The 17,267-nt window shown below is 43.2% G+C and overlaps 2 protein-coding genes across 5 annotated transcripts; one reads left to right on the forward strand and one right to left on the reverse strand.

The window, feature by feature from the left end:
- myadmb (myeloid associated differentiation marker b) lies at window positions 1-15,794 on the forward strand. 4 transcript variants are annotated; one of them, XM_051698508.1, is made up of 3 exons: window positions 6,597-9,486; window positions 9,592-10,164; window positions 13,749-13,873. In XM_051698508.1, exons 1-2 carry the CDS (start codon window positions 9,011-9,013, stop codon window positions 10,142-10,144), a joined length of 1,029 nt encoding a protein of 342 aa, XP_051554468.1. In that variant the 5' UTR covers window positions 6,597-9,010; the 3' UTR covers window positions 10,145-10,164; window positions 13,749-13,873. The 4 variants fall into 4 exon arrangements, with proteins under 4 accessions (XP_051554469.1, XP_051554470.1, XP_051554468.1 ...); XM_051698509.1 differs by lacking the exons at window positions 6,597-9,486; window positions 9,592-10,164 and adding an exon at window positions 1-153 and having other exon boundaries at window positions 13,749-15,794; XM_051698510.1 differs by lacking the exons at window positions 6,597-9,486; window positions 9,592-10,164 and adding an exon at window positions 4,928-4,951 and having other exon boundaries at window positions 13,749-15,794.
- On the reverse strand, window positions 2,916-4,921 carry LOC127441290 (mucin-2-like). The gene is made up of 2 exons (XM_051698513.1): window positions 4,654-4,921; window positions 2,916-3,476 (listed from the first exon to the last, which is right to left on the reverse strand). The coding sequence occupies exons 1-2, from the start codon at window positions 4,879-4,881 to the stop codon at window positions 2,916-2,918; spliced, it is 789 nt and encodes a 262-aa protein (XP_051554473.1). The 5' UTR covers window positions 4,882-4,921.
- Window positions 15,795-17,267: the final 1,473 nt, after the last annotated feature.

Genomic DNA, 17,267 nt, shown 5'->3' on the forward strand with positions numbered 1-17,267 from the left:
TTTTACCTAGTTTGGCATGGGCGGATTCAGGGAGTGGGAGGGTATCCCGGTAACTGTGTCCTCACTGACTGTGATTGAAAAGTCCGCTTCAACACCGCGCCCACTTGTTTCAGACGCAGCACTTCGAGAGAAAGATAACGGGACAAGCAGACGGTAAGAAAGCTGATGCACATTTACCTACTTATTTTCATCTTTTGTGAACATAAAAGCTTCAAAGACCTTGATTAAACACTTTATCACTGTATGCTGGCGCACTAACACATTTAATAAATATAACTAAAGATTGTTTGCCTGCTTTCTAGATTCAGATAAAGTGCTTTTATTTTATTTTAGCTACACACGCTCACGAATAGTCATAGTGTTAAATCGTACTAATTAATCTGACAAAAAAATAAATAAATAAATAAATAAAATGCAAAATGTGTCCGTAATATTTGTTTGCGCCCATTACGTGTTGCAAAAATATGTTTGTCAGTTATCTAGAGTCTGGTAGTTGTTTAGCGAGACAGTAATCATAATACTTCGTTAGACTAGTAGCACGCAATTTTAAGTATGCATACATTTTTAAGTACACTATAAAGGCTGTATTAATATGAGTAGCCTGCTGGGTGCGGCACTGCACGTGGAGAGACACGCCCACCACAGTGGGCTTTTTAGTGATGAGGCAGGAAGTAGGCTGAATGTTATTAACTTGTAATTTCTTTATACTTTGCTCTTTTTTTTTTGTTTGTTTGTTTGTTTTTTTTTTTTTTTTTTTTTTTGTTTTTTACTTTATTAATCTATTAATCGAATACAAATTGTTCTGGTGTCATGCTTAGGCTGTTTAAAATAGTATAGCCTAATACCTATGTTTTCTCTCTCTCTCTCTCTCTCTCTCTCTCTCTCTCTCTCTCTCTCTCTCTCTCTCTCTCTCTCTCAATTTCAATTTTAAAGTACTTTACTAGCATGATTGTGTTTACATACAATATTGCCAAAGCATTAATACACAAAACAGATAATGACAAAACAAAAATTATAATAAATATAATTATGATAAAACAGTAACAAATGACAATAAAATATAATTAAAATAAGGTGCCAGGTAATTAATACAATAAAATAAAAACAATAATAACAATATACACTATACAATATAAAATAAAATAAGCATTTAACAAGACATTAACAAGACATTATAAACATAAGAAAATAAAAATACTGTGAATGAAGTACATTAAGGCAGTGATTGATTTCTGAGGGTGTGCACTTCAAAAATGAATTTAGCTGCAACTGATGCATGATTGTCCTCCACCTGTAACACCTGCATTTGATCTGTTTCTGCTGAACTTGAAAACTGTGGCATGAGGTTTGAGAGTTTATCAAAGTATTTCTCTCTCACCTCAGTAAATTTCTCACAGTGAAGGAGAAAGTGTGTCTCTGTCTCGACCTCACCAGTGTCACAGTGAGCACAGACTCGTTCTTCCTTTGGAAGCCATGTTGTTTGTGTCTCCCTTTTCTATGGCCAGACTGTGATTGCTGAGCCTATATTTGGTGAGGATCTGTCTCTGTTTTGGATCTCTTACAGTGTGGAGATCTCTCTCTTTCTCTCTCTCTCTCTCTCTCTCTCTCTCTCTCTCTCTCTCTCTCTCTCTCATTGCAAAAGGTCATAAATCTGTAGCTACAGAGCTTGTTTTTCTGTCCAGTCTTGTGTAAAAGTATTTTAACCTGATTAAGGATGAAATTGAGTTACTTATGGCGTTTCTCAGAAAACCACATGACTCTAGCTCTGTGTCCAGCTCTCAGTCATGTCCTGTTTTCTCATACATATGTTTCCTTGGATCTATTTAAATGGGTCATTGTCACAGTTATTCACCGTTCTGTTCCTTGGACTCTTATTTTGATATGGTTTTTGTGTCGTCCTTAGTTTCCCCTGGACTACACTTCCTATAATGCACTGCCCTCATCACTGCCATCTGTTCCCAATCTTCCTCACCTGTCCTCCATTTCCTCATCAGCACCTGTGTGTATAAATACCCTCCAGTTTTATTCATTCCTTTGTCAGTTCTTCTGTAACGTTGGGTTCATGGAGAGGAAGACAGGAGATGCAGGAGTAGATTAACTTTAACGTCTTTAATAAGGAAATATGCTGGAGTGGAACATTATAGGAAATAAGCTGGAGTGGAACATTATACAAAACATAACAACGTGGTAATTCGTAATCAACTAAATCACACTTTACCAACACAAAGTAACAATACAGTAACCCCCGACCCCCTATAAAGGGCGACTCCTGGTGCCCCAAAGACAGATGAGGAGGGTAGGGTGATGCAGAAGGTGAAGAAAGATCCAAGGAAGACAAACAGTAGGCCTGGGGGGCGGCTTCAGGGCTGGGAATGGATCCGGGGGCCTGGGGGGCAGCTTCAGGGCTGGGAATAGATCCGGGTGCCTGGGGGGAGGCTTCAGAGCTGGGAATGGATCCAGGGGCCTGGGAGGTGGCCGCAGGACAGGGATTGGGTCAGGAGGCCTGGGAGGCGGCCGCAGGACAGGGACTGGGTCAGGAGGCCTGGGAGGTGGCCACAGGACAGGGACTGGGACAGGAGGCCTGGGAGGCAGTCACAGAGCAGGGACTTGAGGTCTCGATGGTGGAGCCGGAGATGGGTCCGGAGATGGAGCCACAGGAGGATGGAGGATTTGGGTCTCAAGGGGAGGTACCGGAAGAGGAGCTCGTGGAGCCACAGGAGGATTGGGGTATTGAGCCAGAGGTAGTGGAGAGTGTGGTGGAATGGGCAGAGCCGTAGGAAAAGGAGATCCAGGAATTGAGGGCGGAGCATTAGGAGACACAGAGGGCGGAGCCTGGAGAGGCTCGACTAGGGCAGGCGGAGCCTGGAGAGGCTCGACTAAGGCAGGCAGAGCCGTGGAAGACTCTGGGGGTAGAGCTATTTAAGGCGGAGCCGTGGAAGACTCATGGGGTGGAGCTGTGGAAGGCGGAACCGTGAGAGGCTTGAGAGGCAAATCCGTGGAAGGTGGAGCCGTGAGAGGCTCGAGGGCGAAACCGTGGAAGGCGGAGCCGTGAGGGGCTCGAGGGGCGAAGCCATGGAAGGCGGAGCCGTGAGGGGCTCGAGGGGTGAAGCCGTGGAAGGTGGAGCTGTGAGGGGCTCGAGGGGCGAAGCCGTGGAAAGCGGAGCCGTCAGGGGCTCGAGGGGCGAAGCCGTGGAAGGCAGAGTCATGGGAGGATCAAGGGATGAGGCCGTGGAGGGCTTGAGGGATGAGGCCATGTAAGGTTCGAGGAACGAGGCCGTGGAAGGCGGAATCTTGGGAGGATCAAGGGAAGAGTCAGTGGAAGGCTCGGGGCTAAGAACCGTGGATGACTGGGAAGTGACTCCCGTGGTAGAGAGTTCAGGCAGAGACTGAGGATCGACCTCTGCGGTCAAGAGCAGGGGTAGAGACTGGGGATCGACCTCCGTGGTCGTGAGCACGGGCAGTGACTGGGGAACGACCTCTGTGGTCGTGAATATGGGCAGAGACTGGGGAACGACCTCCATGGTCGTGAATATGGGCAGAGACCGGGGAACGACCTCCATGGTCGTGAGCACTGGCAAAGACTGGGGCACAACCTCTGTGGTTGTGAATATGGGCAGAGACTGGAGAGAAGGTGTCCTTTTCCTTATGCTCCTCTTCCGGCCAGCAGGGAGTGTGGTTACGGGGACGGTCAAGGCTACAGGCATTCTGACAAAGGAATGAATAAAACTGGAGAGTATTTAAACACACAGGTGCTGATGAGGAAATGGAGGGGAGGTGAGGAAGATTGGGAACAGATGACAGTGATGAGGGCAGTGCATTATGGGAAGTGTATACTGTATATCTGCATGGCCGTGCATAAATAAACATATAAATAACTATATGTGCGAGGAGCTATACAAATAATTATATAAAAAATATAAATGAATACATAAATGCACTGATCAATGCAAAATTAATTCAATATAAAACAATTAAATGGTTGGGCAAATGCAAAAAATATTAAAGGAAATGCAAACTTGAAAGTTGATTTTTAATTCCACATTTCTCTTTTTCTTAAATCATCCATTTTATTTATATAGTTCCGTATTTATTTTTCCTTTGCGCAACATGCTCATCAATGCGATTTATATAGGCTATGTACACTGGTGACCAAAAGATTGGAATAATGTACAGATTTTGCTCTTATGGAAAGAAATTGGTACTTTTATTCACCAAAGTGGCATTCAGCTGATCACAATGTATAGTCAAGACATTAATAACGTGAAAAATTACTATTACAATTTGAAAAAAAATAAATTCTGAACTTCTTAAACTACTTCAAAGAGTTCTCATAAAAAAATCCTCCACGTGCAGCAATGACAGCTTTGCAGATCCTTGGCATTCTAGCTGTCAGTTTGTCCAGATACTCAGGTGATATTTCACTCTACGCTTCCTGTAGCACTTGCCATAGATGTGGGTCTTGTCGGGCACTTCTCACGCACCTTACAGTCTAGCTGATCCCAAAAAAAAGCTCAATGGGGTTAAGATCCATAACACTCTTTTCCAATTATCTGTTGTTCAATGCCTGTGTTTCTTTGCCACTCTAACCTTTTCTTTTTGTTTTTCTGTTTCAAAAGTGGCTTTTTCTTTGCAATTCTTCCCATGGGGAACGACCTCTGTGGTCGTGAATATGGGCAGAGACTGGGGAACGACCTCCATGGTCGTGAATATGGGCAGAGACCGGGGAACGACCTCCATGGTCGTGAGCACTGGCAAAGACTGGGGCACGACCTCTGTGGTTGTGAATATGGGCAGAGACTGGAGAGAAGGTGTCCTTTTCCTTATGCTCCTCTTCCGGCCAGCAGGGAGTGTGGTTACGGGGACGGTCAAGGCTACAGGCATTCTGACAAAGGAATGAATAAAACTGGAGAGTATTTAAACACACAGGTGCTGATGAGGAAATGGAGGGGAGGTGAGGAAGATTGGGAACAGATGACAGTGATGAGGGCAGTGCATTATGGGAAGTGTAGTCCAGGGGAAACTAAGGATGACACAAAAAACATATCAAAATAAGAGTCCAAGGAACAGAACGGTGAATAACTGTGACAGTCATGACATGCCTTTTTAATTTTAATATGTTCCTTGAGGTTCACTGTTAATATTAGTTCATTTTTCTTTACAGTCATATACATGTATTTGTGATAAACAATCATTTTCCACCCTCATTCTGACCCTCTGTCAGAATCACTCTGTTTTGGTGCTGCTTCTCCTTTAAGACTTGACAGTAAATGCCCACTGTTATGATTGATTCTCTGCTCTTGACTGACCTGCTCTCTCCTTTTCATCTCACTGCTCACCACTACTGGGTGGGGCAACGGTTAGTGATAAGGTAAACTAGGCACTGATGTGTTATTGTGGAGGCGGTCAGATGCAGATGTCTACCACAGTGTGACATCACAATGTAGAGGAAGTAGAGAACGAGTCATTTCGGCAGCTTAGCTTAAAAAAATGCTCTTTTGCAGTGAGGAGGAAGTTTTGAATCCTGAAACTTACAGTATGTTTTTATAGTACAATGACCTCCTATATGTCAAATGATCAAGGAAAATTTGATTCCTCATGTCATAACCCCTTTAAAGCTTTATCCCTTAACATGCAGTTTTTGCATTAAGAGAAAAGTAATTATAGTGCATTGCAATGAATTCAATAGCATTTTCCTATGTTCTTATGTTACATAACTTAATTTTTTTTAGGAACCAATTCTAAAAAGAGAATTAAATAAATATTGATGAAAGAGAACGATAGAGTGACAGAAAGGTGGGTGGGGGTCAGAAAAGAAAGTCACAGTGAAATTGAGAGATGGAGAGGTCGGTGAGTTGGGGGAATACATTGTGGAAAACTCCAGGCATATCCCTCACAACATCTGGGATAGATCATCAAGTTGGAAAATTTGACACTCTGCAGAGAGAGAGAGTGTGTAAGAGCAACAGCACAATACGAGTGACCGGGGGAGGGAGTGAGGGATAAATGACTCACAGCTATGCTATTCCCTCCTGTGTTTAAAATGTGAGTCCTTGTGGGGTGAAAGGACATGCTTTTTCAAACACTTCTGCTGTTTGTCCATATGTAGTGTCACAGTCTCGGTGAGTCCGCTGATTTTAGAGCCCGACCGATTTGGGATTTTTGAAGCCGTTACCGATACCAATTTTAGAGGGGGGAAATTCACAGATTACTGATATGGTGGCCGATATAGTTAATTTTTGACCTGGAATGAAAACAGACCTTTTCTATGTGGATTGTTCACCGATTTTGCACCGATATGACTATGCAAAGGTACTCAGAAGGCTGCTTTCTTAAACAAATATTTTTTTATTAAAGAATATTTGACATTATTATTATACATTGTCAACGAATTCTACAGATGAACATTGAGAAAATAAAAAATAAATAAAAATACAATAAATAGTTTAAAAAATATCAGTACTGTCTGTTCAATATCAGTCAGTTGCTGACCATTAAAATAAAGAATAAATTCAAATAAAATAAATAGCTTAAAAAACATCAGTACTGTATGTTTAGTATCAGTCAGTTGCTGACCATTAAAATAAAGAATAAATAAAAATAAAATAAATAGCTAAATAAACATCAGTACTGTTTAGTATCAGTCAAATGCTGACCATTAAAATAAAGAATAAATAAAAATAAAATAAATAGCTAAATAAACATCAGTACTGTTTAGTATCAGTCAAATGCTGACTATATTAATACTGCCAGTCAATTATTGGCAGGTTGTAAAACAAGAAGGATTTACACCTGCCGAGACAAGAGATAAACAGCGGCAGCGGTGTTACACCATATTCTGCTATACAAGTTCAGGGGAAACTTTCAACGGTGGAAAACCAGACTTTTAAATGTTACATTTTATAAATGCATCGACTGGAATTGTTCGGTTGAAGGGGGTAACAAACTGTGAATCCTGAACAAAACAGTTTGGTGAATACATGTTTACACATTAGCTTCCACTCAGCTGACAAGCAGTGAAAGTAGCTACGTGGTTAGCTAGTTAGCTATAGGCTTGTTGTCACGGAGAGTAAAAGATGGACCAGCATTGTGTCTCACCAACTAGGTAATAACATAGCGTGAAATCTACACTCAACAGACACAATCCACCACCACACTGTTGTCTACTGAGCTGCAAAAAGATGCACTGTTGTTTACCATTCAATCTGCTACATTACTTACTGCACTGACAAACTATAGCTGGCTAACAGCAAATAGACATGAGTGACATGGTTGTCAGGGACAGGGTTAACGTTATATTAGTTATATTGAAAAGGGAAAATGATGGGGTCATTGTTTATTAACTTTCCAGTATGTATTTTACAAACTAGTTAGCAACTTACTGAGAAGATATCGCTTAAAACCGCACCGCTTAACTCCGTCCTGTCTGCAGAGCCACCATCAGTTCAGAGTCAGCTCTGTAAACAATGGAGTCAGAGCGTGCTCAGCTGGACAAACTACATTATGACACCAATTCTAAAGCATTGTTTTCTTCATTATATGTTCTGAAAAAAGTTTTCATATCTGCACATATCGGTAAACTTATATGGCGATACCGATATATTGGTGAAAGGCTAATATCGGCCGATAATATCGGCCAACCGTTGCCATGGAAGCCTTGGTTGTTTCCATGGTAGCGCTGATCATTCCAGCTTGCTGCGAACTAGCGGCACCTGATCGCCATTAGGTCCCTGGCTATATCTACCTCACTCTGTTTTGTGTTCGTCACTCAATTGTTTGTTTGAGTCCTGTTACTTACCACTCTCTCCCTCTGCCCTAGTATACCCTGTATCGTTTTCTGTGTATTGGTTACCAGTTTGCGCTGTGTGCGCCGGGATTTTGGTTACCATCCTGCCTGTTGCCTCGCCTCCTTTGATGCTTTTCCTGAGTGTCTCTTCAGCGATACCTCACTGCACCGGAACTGCTCTGCACACGACCACTACGCACACAAGTCTACGAACATACTACTCTCTCTGGATTCCTCGAGGATCTACACTACACGACCATTATGCACACAACCCTACGAACGCACCATCCTTCTCCATGCTGCAGTCGGTGCCGGGGTTCCCCCACTGAAGCTTTACCAGCATTGCTGCGTTTGTTAAATAAATATCAGATCATTGTCTCCGCACTTGGATCATTTGTCTCATCCTTCCTGACAGAACAATGAAGCCAGAATGGATCCAGCAGAGCAGACCGACCTGCGGGCTGTGCTCACGCAACAGGGAACGTTTCTGTGTCACCAGCAGGACCAGATCTCTGCTACCAACCGCGCCATTAAAATGGTGGCTTTTCAGCTAGCAGAACTCACATCATTGGTTCAACGACTCTCAAAACTCCATCAGCCTCCAGACTCTGACTCCACTGCTGAGGATTCTTCACCGGCCCCAGCGGTTCTCCCTAGCCTACTCCATACTCAGCTGAGGCGGGGTCCTGTCGCACATTCCTCACGCAGTGTTCAATCTGTTTCTCGCTGCAGCCCTCAACTTCCTCCACGTAGGCAGTTAAGGTCACATTCGTTATCACGCTCCTTACCAGGAGGGCCAGCCAGTGGGGAACTGCTGTATGGGAGAGTTGCCACCCTTGCTGCTCCTCATTCCAGGAGTTTTCAGCTGAACTTCTTCGAGTTTTTAACAGATCTGTACGTGAACAGGAGTCTGTCCAGTTTGACTCAGGGTAACCGCTCTGTTGCGGACTATGCCATCGAGTTCTGCACTCTCGCCACATCTGGCAAATGGAATGAGGCAGCCCATTGGAGTCGGTTCCTGGCTTATCTGATACGATCCACGATGAGATTTACACTCTGGATTTGCCTTCCCATTTTGACGATCTGGTCATTCTGGCCATAAGGGTTGATCAACGCCTTGCACTCCGACACAGCCGATGTCGCTCCTTACCTCCCAGGTCAGCTGACCGTTACCATCCTCCCACTCCTGTGGCTGGGGTCTCAGAGCAACAACCCGAAACGGAACCTATGCAGATTGGGAGGACACGATTATCACGAAGAGAGAGTCAGCGCCATATGTCCAAGGAGCTCTGTCTCCACTGTGCTGGTCCTGGTCATGTCATCGCCAACTGCCCAGTAAAAGCCCCCCACTCATCGGTAGACAAGGAGTTACTGGCGAGCGCAACTCCTCTGAGCAAAAACCCCACACAACGACCTGTTCTCCCAGCCTGGCTGCAGCACAGATCAACCATTCACTCTGTTTCCACCCTTGTGGATTCAGAAGTAGAGGGAAACTTCCTTGATGCTGCCATGGCTTCCAGGTGGCAGATTCTGGTGGTTAAGTTGGCTGAACCCATTACAGCGTACTCCCATAGCGGCTCACCCCTGACCATCGTCACCCATTCTAAGGAGCCGCTCACCCTCATCACGGGTAACCACACTGGGCAACTCTCCTTTCTGCTGGTCCGCTCTCCCTCTGCAGCGGTGGTACTAGGGCATCCTTGGTTGGTAACACATAATCCACATTTTGACTGGTCAACCAGTTCTGTTCTAGCCTGGAGTCCTATTGTCTCTCTCATTGTCTTAACTCTGCTGTCTCTCCTGTCCAGTCTTGTGTGTCTTTTCAGGGATTTATCCGATGTACCCTTGGCATACCACGATCTGGGGGTGGTGTTCAGTCAGTCTCATGCCACGACCCTTCCTCCTCATCACCCGTACAATTGCGCAAGCGATCTACACCCTGGGACTTCTCCACGAGATCGGTTGTATTCGCTCTCTGCTCCCGAGAGGGAGGCCATGAATAAATTTATTACTGATTCTCTGACAGCCGGTCTCATCCGCCATTCCTCTTCCCCTGCAGTGGCAGGGTTCTTCTTTGTGGAGAAGAAGGATGGCTCGCTTAGACCCTGTATTGATTATCAGGAGCTGAATGATATCACAGTGAAGAATCGCTATCCTTTACAGTTGATGACTTCAGCTTTTGAACTCTTGCAGGGGGCATCCGTCTTTACGAAGTTGGACCTACACAATGCTTATCACCTGATTTGGATCAGGATGGGGGATGAGTGGAAGACAGCTTTTAACACCCATAGGGGGCACTTTGAATATTCGGTCATGCCGTTCGGATTGGTCAGCGCCCCCCCGTCTTCCAGGGGTTCATGAATGACGTGTTTCGGGACATGGTAAATCGATTTGTTTTTATTTATTTGGAAAATATTCTGATTTTCTCCCAGAATATCCAGGACCATGTCCAGCATGTCAGGCAGGTGCTTCAGCGACTGCTAGAGAACCGACTGTTCGTTAAGGTGGAGAAGTGTGTTTTTCATGTGCAGTCAGTTCCGTTCCTGGGTTTCATCATCTCGTCCGAGGGAGTGCGCATGGACCCTGTTAAAGTTAAAGCAGTTTCTGATTGGCCCACCCCAGACTCCCGCAAGTCTTTACAAAGGTTTCTGGGGTTCACTAATGTTTACAGATGTTTCATTAGAAACTTCAGTCAGCTCGCCGTGCCCCTGACATATCTCACCTCCACCCATACTAAGTTCTGTTGGTCCTTGCAGGCAGAAGCCACATTTTCTAAATTGAAAGAAAGGTTTACTACCGCTCCCATTCTTAATACTCCTGACACTTCACGTCAGTTCGTGGTGGAGCACTCGTTGAATGTCGCCTGTCATCCAGGGGCTGCTCATACTCAGGTGCTCATTAGACACCATTACATGTATGCTTGCCCTGTCTGTGCCGCTAACAAGACTTCCTGTCAGCCTCCAGTTGGACTCCTCCAACTGCTGTCAGTCTCTTTGAGACCCTGGTCTCACATTGCCATAGACTTTGTTACGGGTCTCCTCCCTTCCCATGGCAACACAGTCATCATGACCATGGTGGACCATTTTTCAAAGGTGGCTCATTTTATTCCCCTCCCCAAATTACCATCCCCCTCTGTTCCCTGCCCAAGAACCCGACACTCAGGTCCCGTCCGCACACGCCTTTATCCAATGCTGGCGAATAGCCAGAGAAGCCCTCCTCCAGACTGGCGCTCATATTAAGAAGTCAGCAGATCGGCACCGGTCTAAACCTCCATCTTACATCTGCGGGCAGAAGGTCTGGTGGTCCACTAAAGACATTCCTCTCTGACTCCGCTCTCGTAAGCTGTGGCCCAGGTTCATCGGGCCTTTTCCCATCACTAAGGTTATTAGCCTGGTGGCAGTCCATCTCAAATTACCACTTTTCCTTAGTCGTGTTCCATGTTTCTCGTGTTAAACCTGTCGTCCGGTCTAGTCTTCACCCTTCCACACCTGTACTGCCCCCGCCTTGTCTGGTGGAGGGCGCCCTTGGCTTATTCTGTCAAATGGTTACTCAACGTCAGATGCAGGGGCAGAGGGGTTCAGTACCTGGTAGACTGGGAGGGTTATGGTCCTGAGGTGAGATGCTGGGTCCTGGCTCATTCTTGAACACACCCTCATCGATTGGTTCCATATCCATCATGGTAACTCTTCTGGGTACGCCAAGAGGCGTCCCTTTGGGTATTGTCACGGTCTCTGTGAGTCCGCTGGTTTGTCATTACATGTTCTCTCTGTTTGGTTCAGGTGTCTGGCTCACTGGCTTGCATAATCAGCGTTGCCATGGAAGCCTTGATTGTTTCCATGGTAGCGCTGATCATTCCAGCTTGCTGCGACTTAGCGGCACCTGATCACCATTAGGTCCCTGGCTATATCTACCCCACTCTGTTTGTGTTCATTGCTCGATTGTTTGTTTGAGTCCTGTTACTTACCACTCCCTCCCTCTGCCATAGTATACCCTGTATCAATTTCTGTGTATTGGTTACCAGTCTGCGCTGTGTGCGCCGGGCTTTTGGTTACCATCCTGCCTGTTGCCTCGCCTCCTTTGATGCTTTTCCTGAGTGTCTCTTCAGCGATACCTCACTGCTCCGGAACTGCTCTGCACACGACCACTACACACACAAGTCTACGAACATACTACTCTCTCTGGATTCCTCGAGGATCTACACTACACGACCATTACACACACAACCCTGTGCATCTGCCTAGCTGTCTTTCATTCTTGCTTTTTTATCGCTTTTTGAAACTTTTTTTCCTTTATTTCCTTTCCAAATTCTGTTATTCTCTTCTGTTCAATAAATAGGAAGGATCAATCCTAAAATGTAAACACTTATGCCTGCACTGTTTACTTGACCATCTCTGTGTAAGCCAGGCAACAAGATGAGGGTTTCCTGACTGTTACAAAATTGTGTGGGAAGGCTGGGAGGTGGTGGGGGGGGGGTATGGTTCTCAAAGCTCCAATTGTTAGCCTATCTGGCCCCTCCCACGGAGGTTGATGACAGATGGACTGTAGGGTTGAGTAAAGGTCTCGGTTGTGCTGTGTTTGTCTAAATAGTTTGAATGTGTTAGGGAAAGGCTTTCACTGACTGCCAGTCTGGAACCCCAAATGACGCCCAGAGACTTTTTGTTATAGAGTGCCATTGGCATTTATGCAGTATGTGACCATTATTACATTTGCATGAATAAATGCCTGATTATCCTACAGGGTTTCAGCCCACCTTAGTTGGCCATTTTGTGGAATTTTATCTACTCATGTGACGAAAATGCAACATTATTGTCCCCACAGATTAGCAAAGTTTTGCATTTCTTTTACTCAGTGAACAACCACCCTCAGCAAAGATGGGTGATCTTCACGAACCCTCTCAAGAAAATGTCCTGGTCCTGTTTTACTCCAAAATCAAAAGAAACAAATAAGAAATTATGTTTTGCATAGAAAAAAAAATGAAGCCTATTTTAGGACCATTAAGATTGTGACATTAATTGTATTGTTATATGACAGTTATGCACATTTTACCTCCCAATTCTCATTATTTCAATGTGAAAAAGATGGTCATTATGATATTCACATTACCGCAACGTGATTTTTATATATATTTCTTTTACATTATTAAAATGTTATAGCATTTATACACCACAGTTGTACTCCCTCAGTACTACCTTTGCATATTAAAATAAAAATCAGGGGAAAATTGTTGTAAAATAGCATCTTTTTTTACTGTAATAAATTAAAAATGACTATGATGTGGTAATGAGAATCATCATTGAAATCAATGTGAATACTAAAATTAAAGCATCCGCACGCTTTATGGTAATAAGAAAAGGTGAGTAAAATGTGCTTAAGTGTCTTGAAATTTATGTCAAAATGCAAAAAATCTTAATGGATTCTTTATTTTGTTTGTGCAAAATATAATTTTATAACATTGTAAGGATGTGAGGTTAAATCTGACCAGGATATTTTCTTTACAGGTTTCATGAGAATCACCCAGATGTGAAATCATGAAAATCTGTGTGACATTTTGATTCCACTTTTGTCTGTTCATGTTATGGTGTGTATTTAAAGGTGAAGTATATAATTTCAGGGTCACTGTGGTCACCAAATAAAATTGCAAAAATTCTTTCATTGGCCTGTCATAGAAAATATCAAACCAAATTCACGCCATTAGTTAGGCTGTTGCTCTGTTGGGCTGGCCAGGATACTTACATAAAATGAGCAATGTTTTGATAGTGCTGCAGAACCACAGCATACTTTTAGGGGAAATCGATCTACATCGAACATCAAAATAATTACACACTTAAAAATGACCTTTAATATTACGATACCATGAAAATCTATGAGATGTTTTGTTTCCACCAGTTGTGTGTACTTAAGAACTATTCTTTTTTGTACTCAGTGACTGATTACTCTTCCTTCATTTTCCTTCATTTTCTCCTAGACAACCAAGGAACACAAGAAGACAGAATAAAAGAGGACATCAATTGTACACACCACTACTGTAACTCACAGCTGACATTAATTGTCCTATAAATCTTCCATTTGTGAATCGGAAATCCTTTCCATCATGCCGGTGGTTTTACGTTCCTCGCCACTCCTGTGGGCCCGTGTAGCTGCCATGGTTTTCGCTTGTGTGGCATTCAGCGTTGCTCTGTACGGAGCAGCTCTAACCCATGGCACAGGTGACTGGTGCATCTTCTGTTGGAGTTTCAGTTTTGTTGGAACTCTTTTGATAGTCTTGGTGGAAATGTTTGGCCTGCAGACCCGGGCCCCTGTCTCCTGGAAGAACTTTCCCATCACGTTTGCCTGCTATGCCTCCCTCCTCTGCCTCTCTGCCTCCATCATATTCCCCCTGTACTTCCTTAAAGGCTACGCAGGTCGTAAAGAAATTTTCAACTGCCGTATTGTGTCTACTGTCTTTTCGTGCCTGGCCACCATCGCATACTTGAGCGAAGTGAGTCTCAGTAAGGCTCGTCCGGGCGAAGTGGTCGGCTACATGGCCACAGCACCGGGGCTTCTAAAGGTGTGCGAGACCTTTGTTGCCTGCATCATATTTGTCTTCATCAACGACCCGGTTTCGTACAACCAGAATGGGGCGACCAAGTGGTGCCTGGCTGTCTACTGCATATGCTTCATCTTGTCAGCAGCCATCATTGTGATGTGTGTAGGCGAGTGCACAGGCTGCCTTCCCTTTTCCTTCGCCCGTTTCCTGTCCACATATGCCCTGCTGGCTGTGGGCTTGTATCTGTCCGCCACTATCATCTGGCCCATTTATAAATTTGATGATAAGCATGGAGGCCACAGCCACAGGCCCAATACCTGTGGCTCCAGCATCGGCCTGTGCCCATGGGACAAGCTACTGGCCATCTCTGTGCTCAGCGCTCTTAATTTCATTCTGTACCTGACTGATCTAATCTATTCAGCCAGGCTAGTGTTTGTTAGTGTTTAAGCAAGGGGTTTTAGAAGGAATAAGGAAAAGCAAAAAATAAGTGGGTAGGAAGGAAGTGAACGTGTAGTTTGGAGAGTGGTGATGTTGAAATGGTCATGAACTATATTCAGTATTATTTTTCTATAGCTTTGTTTTTATTTCTTAATCATGCCCATTAAGACGCCAAAAAAGTTTAACCGAGTTTTTCAGTTTTCATTTGCATATCAGATGCATGACAAAATGCTTCATTGTACTTGTATGTTGCTTTGCATGAAGGATTCATTTATTATAACAGTGTTGAGTGTGTGTGCGTAAATGATAAATTCCAATCACCTCAATAAAGTCCTTCAATTCTTTCAGGTTTACTAGCACTAGTTAAAAACAATTTGCTTCCAATATATATCTGTGATATGAGACTTGATATATTTCAGTACATTACACTGCTCTTTGGTGAATATGCAATTCGTTTTATATTGATGGATTGAAGAGAGCATAATTGTCTTTTCTCCATTTATTCATTCTTAAAATATAACTTATATGACATAGACACATTGAAGATGAATAGAGAAGGGAAATATAAATGTATATGTGGACATATCATTTGAACATTCAAGCCATCTATGGCAGGTCTGACATTTTTAATATATTGCCATTCTTATACATATTGTACTGGATTTATATTTACAAGATGTTATTGTTGTGTGTACATGGTATTTGGAAGTATCTACAAATGTTATAGATGTATTTACTCATCAATCTTTATAAAACCTTTGCTGTTCTTTTGTTGACCAGCAGACTGTATCAGTTACACAAACACCTCACGAGAAAGAAAGCAAATGAAATGTTTGCTGTGCTGCCTGCGTCTCTGGGATCTATATGTGTCTGTCACAGACTGTTACAGTCCTCAATGCTTAAATGAGAATGTTTTCATTGTGTTATCAAAGAGTGAGAGAGCATGTCTCTCTCTGGTCATCCCTCTGTGCTGAGGGTAGAACAGCACACACCACAGTGTTGTGCGAATGTGTATTCTAGCTCTGAATAAAAGTCATGAAAAGGAAACAAGTGTGATCTCTGTGCAGCCTTGCCTTGTGCACCATTGTATTATGTAAGTGCAATGCAGAGGTACCTCCCCTTTATTTATTCTTTGTTTAAAGTTATGGCTGTGTAAAAAGTTACAGAACATCTGTTCACTATGTCTCCCTCTGTTCCAGATCTAATGATTTATATTCTAAAGCAGTATGCACTTATGGAATACAGTTGGGGTGGATCATGGCACACAGCAAGCAGATACCACTCATGACTGAGTTGAGTTGTGGATGTCTAGAAACACTTCAACTGGAGGATTTTGAAACTTCAAACACACACAAATCAAGGCAGCAAATGGATTTGGTCATCCTAGACTATTGTAAAAAGGAGTTCAGACACAGGACATATTTAGAATATTTGTCATCCCCATCCAGAGGACAAAACTGGACTGCTCAGATGTTGCTCTTTTAAAGCTCATGAGATTTAATGGAGTTTTTCCTCAGTTATGTTTCATTTAAAAAACAACTTTGTCTCCAACTTTGGAGACGTTTCTCCAAAAATAAAAATAGATTCAAATGCACTAAAACAATTTTAACCTAAAAACGTGCATGTGGTAACAAATATAAAACTGGTTTTATTTGTCTCAGAAATATTATTTAACATCACTGAATCAACCATTTTACGATCACATGACCAGCCGAATACTACTCGTTTAATCTCAGTTACTGCCATGTTATTGGACACTTTCACTCTTGGATTAAATGAATCATGGCTGACTGTGAATAGTGAATTTCTACAGTGGCACTGGTAACTGTAAACTATTGTGTTTAAATGATGCTGCAACCAGGTCTCTAGTTGTCAGTGCAGACCCAAAATGACATGCACAAAAATTACTGAGTGCACCTTTAAAGAGATATCATTTGATATTTTTCTTTCCAAAGGGCAAGATTTGAAAACTCAAACACGCCGATCTCTCACCTAAACAGGAAGAACTGAGGGGTGTGGCCCAGGCAGGCACTTCCTAGAAACTGCTGCTCAGTTTAAGAGCCTTTATCATTTCATGCATTTTGCAACACAACAAAAGACAAAATGGAAGGGCTCCTGAATACAGAAGAGTTTTGTTGTCCAATTTGCCTGGATTTGCTGAAAGACCCGGTGGCAATTCCATGTGGGCACTCACTGTGGTTGTTTATGAAAAATTTTATTGAATAAGAGACTGTCTAATAAATTCTGTCACCATTTCACTTGCCCCGATGTTGTTCCAAACCCATATGACTTTCTTTCTTGTGTGGAATACAAAAAGAGATGTTTGGCAGAATGTTAGCCTCAGTCACCATTTACTTTCATTGCATCTTTTTTTTTTCCTTTTCTAATTAATGCAACTGAATGGTGACTGGATGCTAACATTCTGCCTAACATCTTCTTTTGCATTTCAGAATGACAGAAAGTCGTGCAGGTTTGGAACAACATGAATGTGGGTAAATGATGAAAGAATTTTCATTTTTG

Source organism: Myxocyprinus asiaticus, chromosome 5 (genome assembly GCF_019703515.2).
Source record: "Myxocyprinus asiaticus isolate MX2 ecotype Aquarium Trade chromosome 5, UBuf_Myxa_2, whole genome shotgun sequence".
Classification (NCBI taxonomy): Eukaryota; Metazoa; Chordata; class Actinopteri; order Cypriniformes; family Catostomidae; genus Myxocyprinus; species Myxocyprinus asiaticus.

Excerpts from the sequence above, each read along its gene's own strand:
- LOC127441290 (XM_051698513.1), bottom strand. The coding sequence starts at position 4,881 with ATGCCTGTAGCCTTGACCGTCCCCGTAACCACACTCCCTGCTGGCCGG. Across the intron at positions 3,477-4,653 it reads CCATATTCACGACCACAGAG|GTCGTTCCCCAGTCACTGCC; the intron begins GTCGTTCCCCAT and ends ACGACCACAGAG.
- myadmb (XM_051698508.1), top strand. The coding sequence starts at position 9,011 with ATGCAGATTGGGAGGACACGATTATCACGAAGAGAGAGTCAGCGCCAT. Across the intron at positions 9,487-9,591 it reads GTGGTACTAGGGCATCCTTG|TCTTGTGTGTCTTTTCAGGG; the intron begins GTTGGTAACACA and ends TCTCCTGTCCAG.